The sequence below is a fragment of the Sceloporus occidentalis genome, unplaced genomic scaffold (assembly GCF_023333645.1).
Source record: "Sceloporus occidentalis isolate IW3139 unplaced genomic scaffold, rSceOcc1.0.p SCAF_67, whole genome shotgun sequence".
Classification (NCBI taxonomy): Eukaryota; Metazoa; Chordata; class Lepidosauria; order Squamata; family Phrynosomatidae; genus Sceloporus; species Sceloporus occidentalis.
Window position 1 is genome coordinate 4,978,284 of NW_028317047.1, and position 26,901 is coordinate 5,005,184.

At 40.2% G+C, this 26,901-nt stretch overlaps 1 protein-coding gene across 1 annotated transcript in view; it reads right to left on the reverse strand.

Moving 5' to 3' along the window:
* Positions 1 to 26,901, reverse strand: part of LOC149286670 (protein PTHB1) — a 269,256-nt gene that overhangs the window by 67,573 nt on the left and 174,782 nt on the right. Inside the window, exon 18 of the mRNA XM_089493849.1 lies at positions 25,490 to 25,642. Coding sequence (XP_089349975.1) covers positions 25,490 to 25,642 — 153 coding nt within the window. The remainder of the gene's footprint in view (positions 1 to 25,489; positions 25,643 to 26,901) is intronic.

The following is a 26,901-nucleotide window of genomic DNA, read 5'->3' on the forward strand; positions in this document are numbered from 1 at the left end:
GTTTTTTTCAGAACAAATGCTCTGAAAAATACCCCTCGTCTTGTAATCAGGGTCGTCTTATAATCAGACCTCAAATAGAGTTCTGACCATGAGACTAAGATCAAGATACCCCGCAGGGCTGCTGGGGACCTGGATCCTCCTGTCTGGTAACCCCCCCCAATTTACCGGTGCTTCTGACTCCCCGGTGTGTTGACCGGGCAGCGGGTAGACAGCTACGCGATTCGTTTAGGCAACTTCCGCTGCAGCCGGAAGGAGGTGCAGTTAGCAGCGGGGGTTGTCTGCGTCCATCGCGCAGACCTTCCCCGACTGTCAGAGAGGAGAGTTCCCAGCACCGCTGCTGTGAATTCTCTCTGTCAGTCGGAGGGTATATGCGCGATGGATGCAGACAATCCCCGCTGCTAACCGCACCTCCTTCCAGAGGGGGTGTTAAGTGGGGGGGCATAAGCCATTTCTGTAGGCAGGGTGCTCTATGATATGCCTTTTAACCCCCTTAATGCCACTCTGCCTCCAGATATACGTTTTAACCCCCTTTATGCCATTCTGCCTACAGAAATGCCTTTTAACCCTCTATACGCCACTCTGCCTCCTGAAATGCCTTATACCTCCCTATATGCCACTCTGCCCCATAATATGCCTTTTAACCCCCTAAATACCAGAGTGGCATATAAGGGTATAAGGCATTTCTGGAGGCAGGGTGGCATATAGGGGGTCTAAAGGGATATCATGGGGCACAGTGGCATATAGAGGGTTAAAAGGCATTTCATGGGGCACAGTGGCATTTAGAGGGTTAAAAGGCATATCAAGGGATACAATGGCATATAGGGGGTATAAGGCATTTCTGGGGCAGAGTGGCATATAGGGGGGCAGATGTGCATAACTGGGGGGCAGGTTGGAAAAGGAAATAAAAACAAAAAAAATATTTTTCTCAATCATAGCTTTTATTTAAAAAAAATAGTTTACATTAATTAATATTTACTAGTAAAAAAAAATTCATATAGGGTCTTCTGATATTCAGGCTTTTTCTTTTTTTCCTAAATTAATATTCAGATTTTGGGGGGAGGAAATACGGTAAATACATACAAAAAGTGATCAAGATTTACAGGACTTTGTCATACTCTCACAAAAAAAAACAATATCCATCCAGACACGCACATACACAAAACAACCATTTTATTCATATATCTTAAAAAATGCTGCAAAGGTTTTCTTTAGCGGCAGTTTACAGTGATTATTCACTTATTATTGTCTCAAATCCACACCTAGAATGCTGCCAAACTACCATTTAGAACACTTACAGTCAGGGCCGGCCTGACAATGGAGCCGAGTGGGGCAACCGCTCCAGGCGGCACTCTTGAAGGGGCAGCACTTCGCCGCCCCAAGCCCTTTTTTTTTTTTTTTTAAAGCGAAAGAGAGAGAAAGGGGCGCCGAGTGGTTTTCGCTTACCAAGCTGTCAGTACCCGCTCGGCACCCCTCGCTCTCTCCTCTGCGGCAAGTCTCCCTGTTCGGTCTCGGTGCTGGCTTGTAATGCTGAGTACCGGAAGATTTCCGGCGCTCAGCATTACAAGCCGGCACCTAGACCGAACAGGGAGACTCGCCGCAGGACTGCTGAAAGGTAAGTACAAGAAGGGGGGGGGCGGCAGGGACGGAGGGATAGGAAGGGTAGATAAGGGGGGGCGGCAGGGACGGAGGGAGAGGAAGGGTAGATAAGGGGGGGCGGCATTTTGCCTTGGGCTGGCCCTGCTTACAGTGGAACCCCCACTTATATATATATATATATATATATATATATATATATGATATAAAAAGTCTACACACCCCTGTTAAAATGCCAGGTTCTTGTGATTTTAAAGAATGAGACAATGATAAATCACATCAGAACTTTTTCCACCTTTAATGTGACCTATAACGTGAACAATTCAATAGCAAAAGTGTGCACATCCTCTTATAACTGGGGCTGTGGCTGTGTTCAGAATTTACCAATCACATTCAAACTCATGTTAAGCAGAAGTCATTACACACCTGCCGTCATTTAAAGTGACTCTGATTGAACACAAATAAAGTTCAGCTGTTCTAGTAGGATTTACCTGACATTTGCTTAGTTGCATCTCAGACCAAAAGCCATAGTCTGCAGGAGGCCTGGACTGAGAAAATAGGCCCGGGCATTTAAGACTGAGCAGACCATTATTATTTTTTTTTGTTAAACCAAATTCTGACAAATTTAATATACAATTTCTTGTTGTCTATTAGTTATTTTTCAGCATGCTTTTGTCACTGTAATCAATTAGCATTACATAAATATATAATAAATTAATGATAACATCATGCAATTTTTAAAGTGCTATATCTTTAATGAAAGATTCAAAACAGTAACTAATCTTTGACCATTTATTTGGTACTTAGAGAGAGGTAGAAACTTCGTAAAAAACAAACTTTCACTTAGAAACTAAGCCTCTCCTGCACAGGAGATGAGGCCGTCGTTTGACAGCCTGGACTCCGCCCTGACAGCTTTCTGTTGTCTGATCTGATGTAACAGCTTCCGGCATGGAAGCCGGAAAGCTGTTACAATTTAAACTGCCCGATCACGCGATCGGGCAGTCCCTTCCGGGTTGCGTCACTGCTGACGTAACCCGGAAGTTCATCAGAGGACAGGATATCCCCTGCAGGGGATATCCTGTCCTCCGATGAGGCACAGACGCTGCGATCTCTATGCACGACCTGCATAGAGATCACAGTGTGATCAGTGCAGGGGGATCGCAGGGAGGGGAGTGAGAAACCATGTCTCTCACTCCCCCTTCTGTCCTGAAACAGAGAAGCAGAAAAAAACCGATTAGTCAATTAAAAAATAATAATAAAAAATCATTAAAATAATAATAATAAAAAAATAATAAAGTGAGCTAAGTGATCACTGGCATTAATAACATGTTCAGGAGGTCCCTAAGAGGACCTCTAACCATTTAAAAAAAAAATACATATATATATATATATATATATATATATATAAAATAAAAAAATTTTTTTTTAATAAAATATATAAAAAAGATAATAATAATAAAAAAAATAAAAAACCTTACATCCCATTGCCCTAGCATAACATCTACCCAGTATAACCCTACTGCCCCCGTTCACAACCCCCAAACCTGGTGCTGGGAAAGTATGGAAAATCTATATAAACTAGGACAGGCTCTGCCACACTGACACCCGCATCTGGAGGGTTTCCATGGACGGTTTCACTTTGGTATTAATTCGCTGCCCCCAAAACAGCTTGCCTGTGGCATCTTTGCCCCCAAAACAGCTTGCCTGTGGCATCTTTGCCACCAGAACAGCCTACCTTTGGCATCTTTGCCACCAAAACAGCCTGCCTGTGGCATCTTTGCCATCAAAACAGCCTGCCCGTGGCACATCCATGCTATCACACACACACATATTCATTCACTCGTTCACAAATATTTATTCCCTTATTCACAGATAATCATTCACTCATTCAGATATTCATTCATACATTGATACTCATTAATTCCCTCATTCAGATACTCATTTACATATACTCATTCACAAACATTCATTCACTCACTCCTTCACAGATACTCATTAATTCCCTCACTCAATCTCACATACTCCTTCATACAGCCTCCCTCACCCCCTTACCTGAACTAAAGATGTCGTGCCACTCACAGACTTCCACGAACAACCTGTTCTACTGCACAGGGGAAGCAGACGCGCAGCAGGGTCATGTGACATATGCGACGTACGTAACGTGACTCCATTTGATTCCTGCGTCCCCCCTGGCGGTAGAAGAGACGGTGCTCGCGCGCGTCTGCCAGGTAAGTACAGGGCCCGCTACTAGAGTGGCGGGCCCTGTCGCAGTTGCTGCGGGCTTAAGGGGCAGGTGCCCCCTGTGCCCTGTGCTAAGGACGGCCGTAGAGGCTGCATAGGCCCAGACAGTCCGGTCCTGACTGGGCCTATTTTAAGGTAAGGGCCTGGAGCTGCAGCTCCATCAGGCCCCACATCAATCTGGCCCTTGGCCCACTGGGCAAATGCCCGGTGTGCCCGATGGCCAGTCCGGGCCTGGTCTGCAGAGAGCTTCCAAAGCATCAGAGGGACCTCATTGTTGAAATATATCAGTCAGGAGAAGGGTACAAAAGAATAAGAATCAGCTCAGAGCAGGGGCTTACCTAGAGTATTTGGCACCTGGGGCGGATCCTGTATGTGGCACCCCCCACAAACACTTTAAAACTGCATAACATCTATCGTTATATACTGACACAGACATTAAAGGTGGTACAGCATTACTGTTATCACTATATACTGAGGCAGACATTGATGGGGGTACAGCATAACACCTATCACTATATACCGAGGCCGACATTGACGGTGGTACAGCATAACACCTAAAACTATATACTGAGGCAGACATTGATGGTGGTACAGCGTAATCCCTATCACTATACATTGAGCCAGACACTGATAATAGTGTAGCATAACTCCTATCACTATATACTAAGCCAAACATTGATGTGGTGTTAGCCATTGTCTGGCTTAGGGATGCACCGAAACGAAAATTCTGGACTGAAACCGAAAATCCAGTGTCAGGAACCAATATTTCGCTGCCTGAACCATGGCTTTTATAATACCTGTGGTGTTTACATCTGCAACCACTAGTGGCCACTCTCCACCCTCTGGAGCATTTAGAACTCAGGTGTGCCTTGTTACCTGGGTTGAGCCCTAGTCTACATCCAGCTGGGCCTTGTTACCTGGATTGCCCTGCATTTATGAACCTGCCCTGCCCTTCAGTCAGGGCCTTTGTATTGAAGTCTATGGACCTTCCTGCTGTGGCTCTGCACCTGTGCTGTTCCTGGTTCCCTGCTATTGTGTCCTTCCAAGTGGACTCCCTGCTATTGTGTCCTTCCAAGTGGACTCCCTGCTACTGTGTCCTTCCAAGTGGACTCCCTGCTACTGTGTCCTTCCAAGTGGACTCCCTGCTACTGTGTCCTTCCAAGTGGACTCCCTGCTACTGTGTCCTTCCAAGTGGACTCCCTGCTACTGTGTCCTTCCAAGCGGGCTGTGTGCCTTTCGTACCCTTCCAAGCGGGCTGTGTGCCTTTCGTACCCTTCCAAGCGGGCTGTGTGCCTTTCGTACCCTTCCAAGCGGGCTGTGTGCCTTTCGTACCCTTCCAAGCGGGCTGTGTGCCTTTCGTACCCTTCCAAGCGGGCTGTGTGCCTTTCGTACCCTTCCAAGCGGGCTGTGTGCCTTTCGTACCCTTCCAAGCGGGCTGTGTGCCTTTCGTACCCTTCCAAGCGGGCTGTGTGCCTTTCGTACCCTTCCAAGCGGGCTGTGTGCCTTTTGTACCCTTCCAAGCGGGCTGTGTGCCTTTTGTGCCCTTCCAAGCGGGCTCTCTGTCTGTCGTGCCCTTCCAAGCGGGCTCCCTGCCAAAAGACTTATTACCTGTATTTTATTTTGCCATACGTCCGGTTACTTGCTTAGACTATTACCCTTATTTGCTGGTTCTGTTATATACATAAAATACACTGCATTACCTGGATTTCTGTTGGTAGTGTCTTTGTTTGCATAATCATGCACCCTGGGTTACATACTGAACCCCAAGTATCCCCTGCGCATGGGCTCCTACCCGACCTGATCACCCGAGTCCTGACATCCAGCATTTACCTGTCCGAAACTAAATATGACCCCCCCACCATAAAAAAATCTCACACGTTTATTTAAAGTAAGTAAAACAGCAAAATAGGACAAAAAAATTCAATAACAATATTAATATATATATATATATATATATATATATATATATATATATATATATATATATATGATTGTTAACAGCAATCACACTCCTTTCATGCCCAGGCATACCCAGATTACAGCATGTACTAGCTGACTTGGTATGATAGGAGTGTGATTGCTGTTAGCAATATATATATATATATATATATATATATATATATATATATATATATATATATATATTGTTATTATTATTGTTCACATGTGAACTCAGCACTGGAGGCATAGAATACATATCCCGTATTTGCAGGTACACAATAATAATGTATGGAAAACATAGCAAGAGATAAAACTACAGGCATAGATGATAAGTTGCACAACCCAAAGCCAGCTCTGGCGTCCACACTGCCCACATAGAACCTGACCAGCACCCAGATTACACACACAGGATTTACCATCTTTGTCCCCAAACAGCCCAGCATGAGTCAATTTTGTCCCCAAACAGCCCGGCCTGTGCCATCTTTGTCCCATACACACCCTGCCTGTGTCATCTTGGTCCCCAAGGCTCAAACATCCTGCTTGTGCCATCTTTGCCTTTCCACAAATCAATTATACATCTATCATATACACAAACACTTTAACAGTCACTCACTAATTCACACTTTCATTCACATAATTAATTCACACAATCATTTATTCTCTCACCCATTCACAAAAATTTACACGTTCATTAATGCATTCTCACAAACTCATTAATTATCTCCCTCATTCAGACAATTCATCCACACATTCATTCATTCTCTCACTCATTTACCCCCCTCCCTTCTCACTATCTACCCCCTTTCCCTTCACACTTCTACCCACCTCTATCTACCCCCCTCCCTCCCCTTCTCATTATCTACCCCCTCCCTCCCCCTTCTCACTATCTACCCCCCCTTCTTACTATCTACCCTCCCCTCCCTTCTCACTATCTACCCTCTCCCCCTTTGTAGTTAAAGGTTTTGGACTTACCACCGTCTTCCTGCTGTGCCGCTGTTTCCTGCTCTGCCGGCACCTCTAACTCCGTCGTGGCATATCATATCATATCTGCGACGGAGTTAGAGGCCTCGCGAAAGAGACTGAGGGGCGCCGAGTGATTGCTAGGCGCCCCTCTCTCTCTCCTCCGCGTAAAAAAAAAAAAAGTGACCAGGCCGCCGGGATCCGGGACATGTGGTCACCCTAGCCCATGGCACCCCCCTGACAAACGGCACCCGGGGTGTACCGCCCCCCCGCTAGGTACGCTACTGACTCAGAGTATTGTTTGAGCAGGGAAAGGCACCAAAAATTATAAAGACTGACAAGAATGGCATCCTCCAGGTTCTGCAGATTAGGTAAATTTAATGGAACAAACCTGGTTTTATTGTACAAAGCACTGCATTTAATGATAAAAGAATATTTGTTTTTTTTTCACAAGACTTCTCTTTATTGCACAATATATTTGTCTCTTTACAGGAAATGGTTCTGATGACAACTGTTAGCAGCATTAGGTTGTAACTATTAAAGAGTCACTGCAACCGAATCTTTCATGGACTATAAAAGGGTTAATATTTGAAGAGTCAGCAAGGTCAGCTAATTTAAAAGTTACCAAGAATGCCAGTGATTACTTACTATTCATTTCAGAAGGTCTATGTCTCTGTTGTCTCTCCACTATTGTTAAATTTAAAGGGGTTTTAATGCCTAGACAAAATGTCAACCCTTTGCAGTAATATAATCAGTAATGTCACCAGGGAATCTCTGCATGGGGGAGATCCGGGCAGTGGGTAAAGATCCTAATCAGGCATCCTGGCAGCCAATTTCCCTGCTTCTGTTTCATCTGCCATGATGTCATAGAGGCTGGAAAAACACTTTTTAAAAGTTGTTTTTATGTGATTAAATCAATGCTTGACCATCTCAGGTATCTAAAACAAGTTTTTTTATTTCATGAAGTTGCTTTTCTTTTAATAAGCTTTTTTACTTGATCAACTATTTAGAAAATGAATTATACCAATTTAATGTACCGTATTGGCTCAATTATAGGCCGCACACTAAAAGTTAGGTGCTTTTTTTTAATTTCTTAGTAAAAATTTGTAAAAAGCGCGATGCGCTTAGACAACCTCCCGTGCCAGCACTTCCCCTGTGGAAAGTGCTGGCAGGGGAGGCTGTCTGAGCGTATCGGAGAATAGGATGCAGGTCCCCTGCAGCGTTGCGGGGGATCTGTATCCTAACCCTGCTGCCCGCCCGGCACCGGGACATGCAGTCGGGCGATACGAATTGCGCATTCCTGTGCTAGACCCCAAATATAGGCCGCACCCCCACTTTAAAGACTTAGAGGGAAAAGTGCGGCCTATATTCCGGCAAATACGGTATTTATCAATTCATTAAACACACTGATTTATGTACAAATGATGTACTCGGATATAGGCCGCCCCCGTATATAGGCCGCACCCTAAAAGGTTGGTGCTTTTTTAAAGAAAAAGTTTTTTTTATTGACATGCTGCCACTCTGTCCCCCCCCGAGATATGCTGCCACTGCCCCTCCCCGAGATATGCTGCCACTGTCCTCCTCCTCCCCGCCGAGATATGCTGCCACTCTGCCCCCCCGACTTACCAGAGCAGACTCCCGGGTGTCTTGCGGGGCCGGCGGGGGACATCTACGCAATACGCGTATACAACTTCCAACGGAAGTTGTATACGCGTATTGTGTAGATGTCCCCCGCCGGCCCCCCCAAGACAGTCGGGAGTCTGCACTGGTAAGTCTTGGGGGCAGGGGTAAAACGCATCGTGCGGACGTTCACCGGCTGCGGCGATGCGCGTTAACAACCTCCGCTGCCGGCACGTCTGCACGATGTGCTTTAACAATCTCCCTTGCCGGGACTCCCCCCCTGGGAATTCCCGGCAAGGGAGATTGTTAAAGCACATCGTGCAGACGTGCCGGCAGCGGAGGTTGGTTACGCGCATCGCTGCTGCCGGTGAACGTCTGCACGATGCGCTTAGACAACCTCCCGTGCCGGCACTCCCCCTGTGGGAAGTGCTGGCAGGGGAGGCTGTCTGAGCGTATCAGAGAGTAGGATGCAGGTCCCCTGCACCGCTGCGGGGGATCTGTACCCTAACTCTGCTGCCTGCCCGGTACTGCATGTCCAGGGCGTCAGGCGCTAGACCCCGAATATAGGCCGCACCCCCACTTTAAAGACTTAAAGTGGGGGGGGAAAGTGCAGCCTATATTCGAGCCAATACGGTATCTTAAAGTGGATTAAAGTATATAATTTAATTATCGTTAAAACACAAATATGATTGATTAAAAAGAACTTACATTTTTGGCTTAAAGCTAATTTGTTAAGAATAAAATAAATCTAAATTCATTTATTATTTTGTATACAGTACTCTAAGGCACAAATAAAAAAAGATTATATGGGATTTCACTTTAAAATACCGAGTACAATCACTATTTTAATTATGAATCTATTTGAACCTTTAAATATGGCCCATAGGTACCATACTGTGCATAGGTATAATGCACCTAGGGGTACTTATGTATATAAATACACTAGAATAAATTGTTTGATTAACAAACACCAAAGTTTTATATGATTGATGCTTGCCAATCAACACATTTTTAAGTAGGAGCTACACAGGGTACTGAAGATGAAAAGTAACCTTAATAATATTAAATTAATCTAATACCAAAAGGAGAATGCACCTAAATTCCAACATTTACAGGGCACTTGTATAAAACATAACTTTTAATTCATAATTAAAAATCCACAAAATCCAAACTGTTTACATGATGTTGCAGTCACCCAGGACCTATGATTAAGTCCATTCTAACGAACAAATCACGTTAGGTGACTGCAAGATCATGTAAACAGTGTGGCATTTTGTGAATTTTTAATTATGCATAAAAAAATACATGTTATACAAGTACTCCATGGATGTTGCCTTTGTATAAGGAATTTACATCTTTACTTTATTTTTTATTTTTTTTACAAATTAACACATTTAACATATGCATACATCTGTTAATTACATTTATAAAAACTGCATCAGACACAAAATCAGTTGTGTGTCAGTTTTAATTTCATTTATTTATGACACCTCAACTACGATATGCACTTTAACGTCACAAAGTTTTAGAAAAATCCATAATAGTTCACAAAAAAATAAAAAATAAGCAGATGCAGGGCTAATTAGACAAAGCTGAAAAGACAAAAGTGAATAACCTTCTGTTGGATATCTGTATATACCAATAAAGAACATAAGTTTCAAAGCGAAGTGCATGTAAAATTATTACACAGTGAAAACTCAGTGAAATCTGAGTAATTTAATTTATTCAACCTTGTAATGGATTGATGTGCTATATTATATATCACAATACGCTAAATAAAAGCCTTGTTTTTCCCCAAATCCAAACTAGGTTAACTCTACGGAATATATATATATATATATATATATATATATATATATATATATAAATATATATAATATACATTTATAAAATCAACCAGCAACCATCACAACAAACCCAGTCAAAATGCATAGCAACAGTTATTGTGTAACTGAAAAAATACAGACTGCAGTCTTTATTAATATTACACGCTGAATTAAGTGTGAAATACAATATTGCTACAGCCATAAAGCCACATTTTGGAACTGTGCTAGAATTAGGATTTACAGAATATACGTTTTGAACAGAAAACTAAAAGCTAATCACTGTGCTGGTCTTATCCTTCCGTTTCTGCTATTGTCATTTCCCAAGTGCAGGAAACATTCACAGCATCTTCAGAAATGTGTTAAGAAGATCATAGTGCTTAGTGTCACCTCATTTATGCTGATACTTTTCTGCCCAAACAATAAATGCGATACTTTGGGAAAATGGTAAATTCCCTTATGTAACTAAGACTACAAATCTACTGTGTGGATTAGTGTGTTATTCTTATTGCTGCCATAAAAATAATGGTAGGAAGTTGCACTCATGGTACACATTTAGAGAATACTCATCAAATGTAATAATGCAGATAACCATATCAATAAAGGGTCTGTGCTTTATTTTTTTCCGTTTTCTAATAAGATTGAAAAGCAGACTTGCACTATGCAGAAACATAAGACCTACTACATTCTAACCACTAATACATCAAATGGCTTCCACTAAGGACCTAATCAACTGATAATGCTGATCCTTACCCTCTTCTTGCATTTACTCTTCCATTATGCACCTCGAGGTGAGGCCCGCGTGAGATCGGCATCCAGGGCAACCGGGATCACAAGACCTTACCTGTGGGAGGGTCTTTTGTACTGCAGAGGAAGCGGAACCCAGCAGAGTTCACGTGACATCATTATGACTCTGCTCCATTCCTGCTTCAAGAGAACACAGAGGGAGGCCACGCACCCTGCTGAAGTCTGTGAGCGGCATCGAGAGAGCTGCAGTGCAGGCAAGGGGGTGGGGAGGGTGCTTGAATGAGTATGCGTGATTGAGGGAATGAATCTGTGAATTAATGAGTATATGAATTAAAGAATGAGTGTGTGTGTGATAGCATGGATGTGTAAGTGCTGGAACCTTCTATCATGGTTCACACTCCTATCATGCCAAGTCAGCCAGTACATGCTGAAACCTGGCTAGCTGCCCCCCTTGTGTATCGATGCTGCCAGCAGTATGGGGTCTGCACATCACTTACAGCCAGCATGTACTGGCTGACTTGGCATGATAGGAGTGTGATTGCTAACATGCCTAGATTCCAGCATTTACTGGTTGCCTGGGTATAAAAGGAGAGTGATTGCTGTTGCCAAGTCATATTGTTGAATTTTTTTGTCCAATCGTGGTGTGTTACTTACGTTTAATAAAAGTGTGGTTAACAAACCAAACTTGGACAAAAAAATACAATAACAATATTAATTTATATATGATTGTTGACAGCAATCACACTCCTATCATGCCCAGCCAACCAGTACATGCAGGAATTTGGGTATGCCTGAGATGTTAACAATCATAATATATATATATATATATATAATTAACATTGTTATTAAATTTTTTGTACAATTTTGGTGTGTAACTAACTTTTATTAAAAGTGTGGGATTTTTTTTTTTTTTAAAGGTGGGGGGGGGTCATTTTCGTTTTCGGCTAAGTGAACCCTGAATTTTCAGTTTTGGTGCAGAATTTTCATTTTGGTGCATCCCTAGGATTTTTACGTATCCAGAATCCTGAATTTGTAGTCACAAAACTTTCTAGGCCCAGAAATCAGTGAGAGGAAAAGTAAAGGTTTTGTGTCATTTACTTTATTTTAATCTGCATATTTTATTAACCCCTTAAGGACAATGGGCGGTCCCTAAACCCATTGAAAACAATGCATTTTGAGCCCGTACATGTACAGGCTTTGTCATTAAGGGGTTAAAGTGAAAATGAGTGTGGTCCTCGCATGTATACAATTCTGATGAAGTGGCCCACTGCAGAAAAAACTTGGACACCCCTGTTCTAGTGGAAGTACATTTAAAAAAAAAAAAAGTTCCAAAGCAAGAACACAGCTAATAAAGCCATTTCATTACTAAAGCAATACATTTTCTACACCAAAAAGGTATACGATGTTTACATTGCCCCAGTGAGAACAACAAGAAACAGCAGTGTTAGTGTCACTAACATATTTGGCTATAAACATAAAAATCAATTGCCATTGTCTAAACACCACATAGCACCATAAGTGTTTTTGGATTAATAGAACAAGATTGTTAATGTTTTGTTGCAAAGTCCTGCCACCCCAAATTGCTAATGTGAGATCCCATCTAAATGGGACTCGGGACAATAAGGGTGTATCAGTTGAAATACAGATACATTAGTTAATGTCTTAATGAGTCAACTAAGAGATACAAATGATGTTATGCCTAAGGGTGCCTCATGTATAAATCCATAAAATCTTGGCCTTGATGCTGCATCATTAAAACAACCCAGTTAGGCATTGACTCAAGTTCTATGGGGTCACATTATGACACTGAAGGTTATTCGCTAAACAGGATTCTTTAGTCAAAGTTGCTATCTTTTATTGGGGCAACACTGAAAAAGAGAAATCTGAGGCCCCGACAGCCTATCTAACGTTACACTTTTTTCTATGTGGCGCTAATAAAAAGTCACATTGACTGAAAACCTCCATGTTCTTCTGGCTTATACTGCAATATATTTTTTTTATCACCAAACAGCAATTTGTAAGTGAGGGGTTAAAGGGGAAAGACATTTTCCAGGATAAATGCTCAATATCATCCTGCTCACAACTGCTTTGTGATTACAACATTCCTACATTCAAAAAAATGTAAAATGTGAAAACTCTACTGAAAATGACCTAAAGTTGTGTGCAACGTTAGAAATATAAGGCTAAAATATTTACCAAGATCACATTCAGCATAGAGCAAGTAGCTCTAAAACACTTTAAGAAGAGTTAAACCAGTCATTAGCGAGGAATAAAGGTTACATTAGTGGGAATGTTACTGTAACGGAAATGATAGGTTTTATGTATACGGTCATAAACCATCTTAAATGAAGCAAAGAATACAATTCATATGGAATGCAGAACAAATGAACATAGGAAGATTACAGAGCGATCCAAGTGTGAAATGAGATTGTGTGAAGGTGTCACGGTAGAGGAACAGATTTACCGCCCCAGGGTAATCCCATAAACCATTCTGAGCCATATAATCTAACACCACAGGCTTGGGACGGAAACTTTTCTTTGTTGTATACTTTCGGATGTGTTCAAAAAATATATAAATTTAAAAAATGGCAGAATACCACCATAAAAAAATATCATGTGATCTAATTCACGTGGCAAAATGTAATTATACTTCACAAATGTTAAACATGATTTAAACACACACAGATTTATATTCCAAAGGGTGCTGATCTTTTTTAACACCATTACATAGAAGGCTGCAGATGCTAACTCCAGTAAGTAGCAAGGCTGTTTTGAATTTTTTATTACACTTTAACATTTTTAGCTGTTTTGGTACATCATTGTTCAACCTTGATTAACTTTGTATTAGGATTTTTTATGTGATAGGTACCAGTGCTACTAGTACTCATATAATTATATTTCAATAACGGTTTTATTTTGAAAACTTTTAGGTATCATCATGTTACATAACTTTACTGTGCATCCACCTCCTACTGCAAGAAGACCAAGTGTTAGCGGTCACACTGGGATGACCCTCTCTGCAATCTAACTATCCCATTGAGCAACTGAACCCTTGGCCAGCCCTCCCTTTACCTAAGTTTACCTTGATAAACTAACCATTTTAGACATCTACCTATTTGTATTTAATTAATAATAAAAAATTCTAAAAAGTATGTTCAAATAAACTGATATTTCTACTACCATGCTGGCTCTTCTGCATTTCCTGAGACGCAAGATCTGTTATTATAGTAGGGTAAAACAATGCCAGCGTTTCATTTTTTGTCTCATACAATCACACAGTTGATTATAAACATATAAAGTATACAATACAGCCTTTTTCAAGTGTTGTAACATGTCTCTTACCGTCACATTTCTAATTAGTATATAATGTGTATGCATATAGATTTATTTTACCCTCCTCATCTCTATCAGATATGGTGCATAATAAAACCATATGATGGATTAAATCTAAAGGCCACTTTTGACACTTAGAAATCACTACATCTAGGCATAATACAAAGTACCAAAAAATTCTTAGGATTTGGATTTAAAATATATTTGGCTCCAAACATAACAGAATTATAGGCTAAAGTAATATTAAGTGATGTTTCCAAAACCACAACCATTAACTGTAAATAAAATCCTGATGCGTAACAATTCAAAGATTTCCAGGAAAATATTAGCATGACCATTAACTAATGTTCCTACCTATCATCACAAAATATTAGCAAATCATTAAAAAAAATATTACGGAAGGGACATGAAACAGTGAGCAATCAAGTTAACAAGCAGTGGTTCAAATTATTTTAAGAATTAGTTTAAACTCAATTTGACATTGTAAGATTGGTAACAAACAGAGTTTGCTTTTAGAGATGGGTCCCAGAGTAATTCCAGAAGGTCTCGGCAAGAAATAACATCAAATAAATAGATTTTGTATGATAACTTAAATAGTTACTTTCTACATAAAACCCATATCTCATACAATACAAAGACTATTTTAAAAGGAAGTGAAAGACTGGATGTTCACGTTTCATGGCAGTAATATTACTGTGGTTTTAACACGGATAACATTGTAAGTTAAGAAGCTTTAACACCAGCGAACATATTCTGCAGAAAGAGCATAGTAGGTCTCCTATAATACAAAATTAAATTGGTGAGATCATAGGCTCTTCTTGCCTGTGTTGGCCCTTCACAATGCAGAGTGAGGTTGGTATGTTGAAGCTACTGTTCTGCCAACTCCTGCTTTAGTAAACAAACCTCAGAGTCTACAAAATATGAATACCCCCCCCCAGACAAATCAATGGGCTACAAAGCAGAATAACCACTATGTGCACTGGATTACAAATGAACAGCAAACAAAGGAATCCTAAAAAATCATCACCTAAAGCTAAATATATTAAGTCTTGCTGCATTTATTGTTGAACAGCAGTCATATGAGGTATCTCCCTTGACCTAGGTTGGTAGAATAACTTCTAAAAAGCAGGGATCAAAGATTTTTTTCAGGAAGTAATAATTTAAGCAAATTATCAAAAATGGACTGCAATGCAACCTTTAACGATGCATTTTCCACATATTCAATTTGTAAGTAGATATGAATATGTGTTTTGTTCTGTTCCGATAAGTCTAATAAATGGTGGTGTAATTTGAATAACACATTATTAAAAGACAGCCTGGAGTAACAATCTAGACAATCAACAGGCCAGGAATGTGTATCGTTGCCGGACAAAAGTAATTTAATGATTCTTATTGAATTAACTGTGCTCAGGCTAGAATATCCAAAAAATGTTGAGCAATGTTACTTAAAATAGAGACCCCCATCCATATACGCAGAAAGTGCTCCCATCAAATTCAATATGAGATTTTACCTGCCACTGACTGCCTATTTCAAGCAGCCAATACATGGAGAAAAGCCTTGAGCCATGGTTCTCCAGCTTCTCCTTAAAGCAAGTCCTTTTTTAATTATTATTTTTTTAAACTTTAAAAACTGCATATGAACATACTTACAAAGTACTTTCGTATGTATTGTCTGTTTAGGGGGCTTTCTGGTACACTGGACATTCGTTAATCAAAATTAGCGTTTAAAAAAAAGGTCTGTATAAGAAATAAGCATATTACTAAGGAGACAATACTGCATGAGGGTCAACATTGTTTTATTCTAGTAGCAGCTAATACACCTAATAAAAGTAAACCTGATTACATGTATCTATATTTAAAGCTCTCTGAAAGTTTAGCCAAGCTGTGTCAGCTAATTGTTGATTTTAATTGGGGAAACAATTATGACATCACTGGAATCAGGCTTTTAAAATGAAATTTATGGCGTTCTGGTAGGATAATTGGATTGAATAACCTACAATTCCTTTGGCCCTCTGTGATACTAGCTTATTTTATTTTAGCAAATGAACAATATTATATATACATAAAGATATCTACGTACCAAACAGTGCATATACGTGTATATTTTCTGGATCCCAGTATTGCACAACATACATAATGTAATAAAGTAGATTTCCCTAACTCAGATACTTATGGCAATATGCCTTACAGTCATTCCTCCTAGCTGGCTCTGGGCTATGTGCTAAGTAGGAGCGAAGAGTATAAGGATAACATAAATAAATTGGAACTTGTGAAGAGGCATTCTAAATTCCACAAAGGAAAAAATTATTAATGCAAGTCATGGGCACGCAAAAACTCACCAGTGCAATTATCACCATACCATATATAAAGAAAGTACATGTTTTATATATCAGGTTGGAAACTGTGTTCCTGTTTTGCTTTAATCCATTGGGTAATAGAAAGCAATTTTACTTGAAGCAACACAGGACGAAGAGAGGACCAAGGAAATGTCATACATCATATATGTTAAAAGATGGGTTAATAAATGGGTTGAGGGGGTTGGAAAGATTATATTTTTGGCAACATTTATTTTATCCATTTACTTAATTAGTTATTGCCCATCTAACCCACAGGAAACAAGGTTGGGACATCCAAATGATGTGTACTGTGTCAAGCATAGAAGCGACTTTCAGTGTGGTTTCTTGATCTCCTTGGGGCTGGTGCGATTTTTAAGCGATTATATATTTCATTTACACTTGTTTAATTTTGTTACACTTTTTTATACTTCAGTAAAACTTATGCACATTTTTCGAGCTGACATATTTCAGTAAAATCTGTCTTGGGCCACTACGAGGTAATGGGGTAAACTTTTCTATGTCATGAAGCCAGGTCCTCGGAAGGCAGACATCTGTTGAATATCTATACACTGTATGTGTGTGCAATAAAAAGATGTTGAACAGACTTTTAAAATCCTGGTGTCGCAACTTGGCCGGGAGAGACGACTGGTCTCCCTGCTCCAAGAGTTAAAGATCCGTACGAACGACCAATAGAGTCGCTTGTACGGACCTTTAACTCTTGGAACGGGGAGACCATTGTCTCCCCAGGACTAGTTGCGCCGTCAGGAGTTAAACCGCCATGCGAACCTATGGATTTCAGGTTCCGTTAACCCCAGCGATGCTGCGTAGATAAGGTAGTCTAGATGGGGAAGGGACCAGGTAGATTAGTAGACGAACGCGAAGATTCTTCGTGTTGTGCGTCTTTGTCTTCATATACATTTTGCCACCACCATGTTCGTTTGTTCGGTATTCGGGCTGAACAAAGAAAACGCACCCTTCGTGTTCGTTTTCATGTTTGCCCAAATACGAATCCACAAGTCTAGTTTTAACCATATATTTTAAGAGTCGAACGTTAACATGCTTCCTTCACCAAAAATAATAATATACTCTAACGACTTAGGACCACAAGTGCCCCCTGAATTTTTAAAGACACTGTTCATACACAACACGTATGTCAAAAAGATAAATCTTCGTCAGTGAGGTGAAAAGTCTCCTTCAAGGTTCTTCAAAGTAAGTTCAGCAGAAGGAACTAATCTCCAGCACACTTCAATATTATGTTGTATAGAGTAAAACAAATTTTCCCTGCGGTGGGCCAAAATCTTCAAATCGGAACAGCCTATGGGGCAGTTTCACCCCTTGTCAACCACCCCCTGATGTGTATCTTTTATGTACTGTGATTCACAAAAATGTCACATATAACTGGAGCAAAATCAAAAGTTACAGAAAAATAACCCTAATTAAAAGTGTCCCAATATGTATAAAACAGTGAACTACTTAACACGACCGACATGAGATGAACACCTATTATAACCAGTAATTTTCAAGTTATGTCCGTTGGGTGGCCATTTACTGGGTGGCAAATGCTTAACAAAATAAAGTACAGCTTTTATATTGTTTCTGCCATTTGGCACAAGTAGTAGCCCACACATATTGTATGGTTTTGTCCAGTTTCTGTATGACCTATAAAGATGTTTTCTGAAAAATAATTGTACAACTGTGGCTTTTACTTTTACCTCAGTAAAGGTTTTGGGAATAATTCCTGTTTCACCAAAATAGATCATCTGAGGTTCTAACTGTAGGCATGCAAAATGATATGAATATATTTTTCAAAAATAGGATATTGTGGGTGCATGGAGATTACAGAGGACATGGCTCAAATGAAAGATATTTCACATGTAATAAACACATTTCTTTTTCACTGCAGATATATGTCAAAAAGCAATATCACGTAAGAAAGGATACATTAACTATACATGAAAACCTAGAAATATATGCGCAGAGTTAAAAGTAAACATTATAAACTTAGCAAGCGCACCTTTAATGTAATTGTTTTGAGCCACGTCATGAGTGCCCAAAGACAGAAGGATAACATGTGGAACTACTCCACTGATTTGCATTAAAGGAACTGCATTACAGGAACTGGATGTGTAGCTATTATCAGTCTCAAGATAAGCTCTGCCACATCAATAGGTAATGTAACTGACTATACACTTCTTTTTATTTCTTTTTTTTTTACACTTTAACCAATTAAACTTTACCCTTAATTCAAACATACATAAAAATGAATTCTGTAAAAGAACTATTAAAATGAATACAGTTGAATAGCTCCTGAAGTATCAGATTTGTAAATTAAAAACACGGCCTTTTGATCAGATCATTCCCACCATTAAACCCCTGTCCCATAATAATGAAAGGCTATTCTTCCTGGATATTGTTTTCAGAGGATCACATAAATCCATAAACAGGGGCATAATTTCACTGGCTGACAAAGAGCAAGGCAGGTGCATATAAACTTCGCTCATACCTCAGTTATGAAACAGGTGGTGAGTATAACGGCGACAGCAATGTTATTCACTGCACGGAATGGAAGAAGGTCACAGGGGATTTATACCTTCCTTTCTGTCCAAAATTGTCAAGATTTTCTTAGCTTTTTTGTTTTATCAATAGTCCAGTTCCTTTAGAAAATAAATCAAATTATCCCAAACAGACTTTATGTTAACAGTGTAGTTGTTTAACCGTGTAAATCTTTAATGAAAAACTTGAAACATTTAATAATGTTTTTGATTTAAAATGAGATTTGTGATGTAATCATCCTGAAGTTCCATCTGGAATCTATAATGGTGCCCAGTTAAACAGGTGAATTTACTAATCCTCAATTCAAGCTTCCGCTGCTCAAAAGTACCACATGAGAATGTTAAAATAATTCATTGTTTTCAATTCACAAGTGCAATTTGTGGCCCCTGGTTTTTAATGCAACAACCACCTTAAGAGACATACTACAAAATCCTACATATTCCATAAAATCTTATATGTACAATTTGTATTAATCTTAATCTAAATCACATAATTTGGCTGGCAAGGATCTGAGACTGTAATTTTTAATGACAACAAAATCAGAACTCTAACTATCCTATAAAATTGCATGTCAGTGATGCAATTTCGCTACTACTTACTTACTACTACTAATTGCAGAAACCCATTATAATTGCACAGTGCCATCTGCAGTACTGAACAGTGAGTAAACAGTACAAACAAAAGGATAGATGAAGACAGGTCTCAGAACATCCCTATAACCAGACCAAAATGAAGACAGCAAGAGGTCTGTTCATTCAGATCTGATTAAGTACTTGTTCATGCTGTGCACCAGCTATTGATGCTGAGCTCCTGGATATGATGGCATCTCTCATTGCTCACGCCGGCACCACAGGACCAATAGGATAAGAAGGAATATAAAGGAAGGGGGCAGAGGTAGGCAGAAAGAGGAGCGATGTGGAGAAAGACGAAAGAGAAAGGAGAGGGATAGGGAAAAAGCAAAGAGAGACAAAAAAAAGACAAAGGGACGAGAAAGACTTGTGTTTTGAAAGTGACTGTGTAAGGGCCGGTAAGCATATGTAAGGGAAATTGTACGCAAGGATGTTTATATGTAAAGGCAAGCGTGAATGTACCGTATTTATAATCGGGATCGTCTTATAATCAGACCTCAAATAGAGGTCTGACTATGAGACTGAGATCCAGATCTCCTGCAGCGCTGCTGGGGACCTGGATCCTCCTGTCTGGTAACCCCCCCAAACTTACCGGTGCTTCTGACTCCCCGGTGTGTTGTCCGGGCAGCGGGTAGACGTCTACGCGATTCGCGTAGGCAACTTCCGCTGCAGCCAGAAGGAGGTGAGGTTAGCAGTGGGGGTTGTCTGCGTCCATCGCACAGACCTTCCCCGACTGTCAGAGAGGAGAGTTCCCCGCACCGGTGCGGGGAATTTCCCCCTGACAGTCGGAGGGTGTCCACAATACCCGGTCATAAACTGCTTTGCAAGCCATTAAGAAAAAGTACCCCAATGTTTGTATTTTTATTGTATTTTTCTTTAATCTATTAATAGCTCTACCAGCCCATAAATCCTTAATTTATCCTTTCAATCATGTATTTTTTAAACTTAATTATGTTTAAGTGGATTTTTACATGGGTCAAACGTTTTAAATAACTTTATGTCGAGCCATGCTGTCTTCATATATTCAGAATTCATATATTCTGCATGTTTTATTAAGTATTCTGACAAGAAAACAATGCACATATATTTAGCTGGAAAAAGTAGCTGGAAATAAGTAGGTGAAAAAACCAGAAATGCATACATACACATTACAGGATATATATCTTATACATTCGGATTACAAGTTAATCAGAGGTAAATGGCTATCACTTACATAAAGAAAAAGTAAAGCTAAGTAGGAAGGGACAGAAAGACATCAAAGAGAAACAATTTGTACTATTGTTGCTATTTAAGAAAATGGGCATACATTAGGGTGACAATACATTAGGGTGACATGCATTGTCCCGGAATTAAAGCTCCTTTTTTTTTTGATGCGGAGGAGACAGAGGAGCGCCAAGTGGTCGCTCATTAAGTTTTCAGCAACCACTCTGCGCCCCTCAGCCTCCTCCGCGAGGCCTATGATGTCATATTCCCGCATTCAGCAGTGAAGCACTGTGCACCGCGGCGGAGCAGGGAGAAAGAGGCCTCTCCCTCCCACCACAGGACTCCTGGAAGTCAAGTACAATGGGGGGAGAGGGAGGAGATAGTGAGAAGGGATGGAGAGGGGGTAGATAGTGATAAGGGAGGGAGGGGGTAGAAAGTAAGAATGGGAGGTAGATCGTGAGAAAGAGGGTAGTAAGAATATTGAAATAAAGAGTGAGAATGAGTGAGAGAATTAAATGTGTGAATGAATTGTGTGAATGAGTGAGAGAATTAATTAATGTGTGGATGAATTGTCTGAATGAGGGAGAGAATTAATGAATTTTTGAGAATGCATGAATGAATATGAGTAAATGATTGTGTGAATGAAAGTGTGAATTAGTGAGTGACTGTAAAAGTGTTTGTGTGTACCATAGATGTATAATTGATTTGTGGAAGGCAAAGATGGCACAAGCAGGGTGTTTGAGCCTTGGGGACCAAGATGGCACAGGCCGGGCTGTTTCGGGACAAAGTTGACTCATGCTGGTATGTTTGGGGACAAAGATGGCAAGTCCTATGTGTGTTATGTGGGTGCTGGTCAGGTTCTATGTGGGCAGTGGGGACGCCAGGGTTGGCTTTGGGTTGTGCAACCTGTGATCTATGCCTGTAATTTGGGGGGTTTATCTATACCTTTAATGCTGAGTTTTTATGTGAATTTCAATTGATCTATACCTGCAAAGCTGGGTTTGTGTGTTATTCTGTTGATTCAAACCTGTTATGCTATGTTTCCATAGATTATTTATATATACAGGGTTTGTATGTCTTATTCAGTTGATCAATACCTACAGTGCTGTTTACATGCGTTGTTTATTTGATCTATACCTATTTTTTGGTGCGGGAGCGGAGGGAGTGATTGTGCATATATATGTGTGTGTGATCTCATGCACTTCATAGTGTGTCCCTGAATGGCAGAATTAAAATGTGGTCACCCTATCATACATATGCTTTAACCCAGAGTATCTGGGCATTTACAGTATGAAGCCGAACCGCAGATTCCCAGGGACACACAGCCTGCGGCAGATACCTCATATTATTTTCATATAGTTTAGCTCTCCAGCTGGTGCTTTTCTCATAGGTATATCAAAGTTTTAACCTTAAGGCTAAAACTTAGAATATCTTATTATAACTACATGCTTTCCATAATTAGAAAATCACTATAATAGAATCATTGTAAGGGTCTATTAAAGGGTTAATGAGAATGAAAGAAGACGGAAGAGTGTAGGAGCGAGAGCTAAAGGCTTCAGTGAAATGAGATAATTTGTGGTGCATTATACTGATAGTAATATGATATTTAAAAATCAGTGGATAGCACCTTGTGCGTTGAATGTTTATGTAAGTAGAAGCTGAAGGTTCTGTAGCAATACCCCCCCCAAAAAAAAAAATACAATGTACTGACTGTGATATTAGAAAGGGTAAATGGCAGAAGTGGCACAGGAAAGAAGCATATGGAAAATCTTTGCAAAACAAAATGGAAAATATAGTACTCAGCAGTGTTACTTGATACATACAAAGCTTGGCCAGCAGCACTTTATCACTTGTGCATAATTCAATCTTGAATGTAATGCTGTAAGAACCATAAAACGCCATAATGCAATGCCAAATAGCGCATGTGTTATGGTTTTCAATAACTGCAATGTTAACGATTCCTGGTTTGTTTGTTTATTGTTTTTCTTAGCTATGAAATTATTTCTATGTTAAGGGGCACAGAATCCCTTAGACCCAACGTGCCCAACGCGTGGCCCGTCCGGTCCTGCTCACTCACGGACCGGCAGACCACATTCAAAGTGGCGGCCCGGCCGCGAAGTTCAAAACAGCCGTTGTGCGGCTTTGAACACGTGACGTTCGAGGGGGCCGGTCCACAGAAGGTGTTCCTCGTGGCAAGGAGAGGGTCATCACATCGGAGGAGAGCAGGAAAAAAAAAAATGTAAGTATTACCAATGGACATGATAGAAGTGTAATTTCTGCTAGCTTTTGCTACTGTGATATCTAAAAGTGAATGAGAGGTGAAAACCAGTCCAAGGAAAAAAGAAATAAAATAATAACAAAATGTAACTTTCCTTTCTTTCCGTGTGTTGGATACACAGCTGCAACCCTTAAATAACACTCTCCGGGTGAAAACAGTATGAAAACAGTACCACACTATTGGATCCCCTCTGTTTTTGTGCTTTCTTACATACACTTCATATGTGGACCCCGAGGCTTACTTCGACTGTACCTTGATCAACACAGACACACTGTGAGTGAGAAATTCGGGATATATACTGTGTATCACATTTATCTCTACATCTACACTATTAGTTATTTTTCTCTTTTTTTGTCTTCATTTCTCCATTTACACTGAATGGTATACACGAGCGCCCCCTAGTGGATCTTAGCTTTTGCTACTATGTTTGCTTGTGCATGATAGGAGTGTCATTGCTATAGTCAATATATAGGATTACTAACAGCAATCACACTCCTAGCATGCCCAGGCAGCCAGTACATGCTGGAATCTGGGTATGCCTGGGCATGATAGGGGTGTGATTGCTGTTAGTCATCATATATATTTAATATAGCAATGACACTCCTATCATGCACAAGCAGCCAATACATGCACATAACCTACAGCCTCCCTGTGCCCTGCCAACCCTACTTACACAGCCGTGCTATCACATGCATATTCATTCATCACAAACATTAATTCCCTCATTCACGGAGACTCATTCATAACCCTCCCCCACCCTTACCTGAACTGCAGATCTTCCGGTACCGCTCGCATACTTATGCAGGGGTGCTGTCTCCATCTGCATTGCGTGCAGTCTTTTTGAACTTCTCTTGACCTGCCCAGGGGAACAGGAACGGAGCAGAGTCACGTGAGGTGACGAGCATTCACGTGACTCCGCTGGGTTCCTGCGTCCCCTCGACGGAGCAAGAGACGCTGCTTATTTTCGGTGTTTTTTTTTTTGTTTCGGCATTTTGAGAAATTAACCCTGTATTAGTATGCATTATAAAGCTAATAGGCCATATTTTCTCTCAGTGAAAAATGAGTGTGGCCCACGCACACATACATTTCTGATGAAGTGGCCCACTGCAGAAAAAACTTGGACACCCCTGCCTTAGACAGATCTCCTCACTTCTCTACCAGCACACCATTTGTTTGGAAACATAATATGGCAGATGGTAAATGAATAATGCAGAAATAATTAAAATATATGCAAAACTGTATGTTGGATAAAAACCAAAAACACCACCATTTTAATCAAGACAATACCATACTAAATGAACATGGGCCCACCTATAAATCACAATTGTAGTTTGCTGATACAGTGCCTTCCATTAATATTGGTACCCTTGGTAAAAATTAGCAAAGAATGCTGTGAAAAATTGTCATTGTTAAAGCCTTTGATCTTTTCTTAAAAAACACACAAGCAGGCCTGTTGTTCTGTTGCTCAATGACTCTATTGGTCGCTCGTACGGACCTTTCCCCAGGCGGAGTTTCACTGTGAGGAGTTAAAGGTCCATAAAAGCTTGTACGGACCTTTAACTCCTGGAGCGGGGAGACCATGGTCTCCCCGGGCCAAGTCCTGCGTCAGGAGTTAAAAGTTTGACTCTATTGGTCGCTCGTACGGACCTTTAACTCCTGGAGCAGGGAGGCCAATGGTCTCCCCCGGCCGAGTTTCGGCACCAGGATTTTAAAAGTCTGTACGAGCGACTCTATTGGTCACCAGCAGGGGGCTCGTCTGCCATAACCAATGAAGAGCAGGTGTACTTCATTAGTTCATGGCAGAGGAGGCCAATGCCGGGGACAAGTAGAGTTGCTCGTATGGACTTGGCAGCAAAGCTGCTGCGTACCGCGTTAACCCCATATTAACCCCTTCTAAAAGTACCCAATATGTCATCAGACTTAAGGTGGCAAACTAAGTGGCTCTGCTAATTTAGTCACATAAAAACAGGGGGTTAAAAACAGGGCAGACTGGGGAAGGCAGCTTGATATGATCCAAAGGAAAAATCAAAGCAGCAATCACATTTAAGGAAAAAATGTAGGTGTATCTTATCACCATAGCAACCAAGAGTGGTCCACCAGCATAAACACTCCACTGATTGGTATGGTGATGAGAATGATTTTTTTGTGCCTATACTAGTGCTCATGTTAGATGCTGCATTGTCATACTCAGACAGAGCTATCTGGGTTAAGAAAAAAGACAACTTTTCTTACCTGTCTGTATGTTCCATCCAGTAAGGTATCCAGATTTTGCAATGGAGCAGGTGTCTTATCTTTGAATCGGGTAAGAAGAAGTCTTTGTATTGCACGAAACTGTACAGCACGCTCAGATAAGAGACTGTCATATTTCTCTGCATCCAGGCGCAACTAAAATACAGTGGAGTAAATCCTAAGTTTAAATTCAATATCAATTTTATTTCTATGTTACAGAAAAACTATGGTAATAATAAAAACTATAAAAGACCAGCCTTATCATATAAACAGCTAGCATACAGCAATTACAATGTGACCACAGTTCAAGGTAAACACATAGAATACAACCCATATCATGTTTATTATATTTGTGTTTTATCTTTTTTGTCAACAAATAGTTACAATAGTCACAATAGTTTATTGAAGAAGTGTGAGGTTAGGCAATAAATGGACTGCCTTTAAATCTGATAATTTAATTTGGGATGGTGTACACCTGTCTGACCTCCATACAAACACAATCAGTAGTCATCACAAAATGATAGCAGTACTGCTGGGTCAGGGCACCTATTATATAACTTCACCCACATAGTGGTTCCAACATGTGAAGTAAAATGCTCACAGGACCTGTTGCAACCGAGGATATTTCTAGCCTGATGTGTTGCTTTGTTCAGTAGGAACCATGGACAGATTATTGTACTTCTTAAGTAACATACTTCATGTAACATACAACAGAAGCATGTGCTGTACATCAGCTAAAGAGAAGCTATTAGGAGCTTCTGTCTCCCCAAAAGCATCAAACCCTGAGCACCCCCTCTTACCCATGCCTGTGGAAGCCATTGTAGAGTTCCTTCTGTTTGATAACAAAAATCTGACTTTCAAAAATAAAGAACACAAAAAGAAATATACTCTATTTAGTTGATGCTGATATGCAGTAAATGCCAGTACAATATTCACTTTTGGTCAAACCAACCCTCTTCAAGGTTAATATTGATTTCAATCAAAAATAACTTAGCCAAAACATGTTTTGTATAAGGTCAGATGTTAAAATTGCAGTTTAAGGATATTAACATTATGGACCAAACTCCACTAACAAAACAGGTACCAGACCAGTGATGCATTTGTATTCATTAAAAAAGTTTAATGTGGATATGTATTTAAATTTCCATGGTCTATAGTACTCATTGTAACTGCTTTACATTTGTGTTTTTAGCCTTTTATAAATGAGGGCATGTGTCTAATTGTATTATTTAAATGAGCAAAAAAATGTCCTTTATCAAATTAATATAGTCCTATGTCATTCCTAATTTACAACAATTATGGGCAAACATTCCATCCCCAGTGTAATAGTCTTTCAGAATTGCAGTGTAAATTAACACTGGGGTCATGGGAGTATTAGACACACTAGCTTGGGAATTCCTAAACAAGGATCTTGA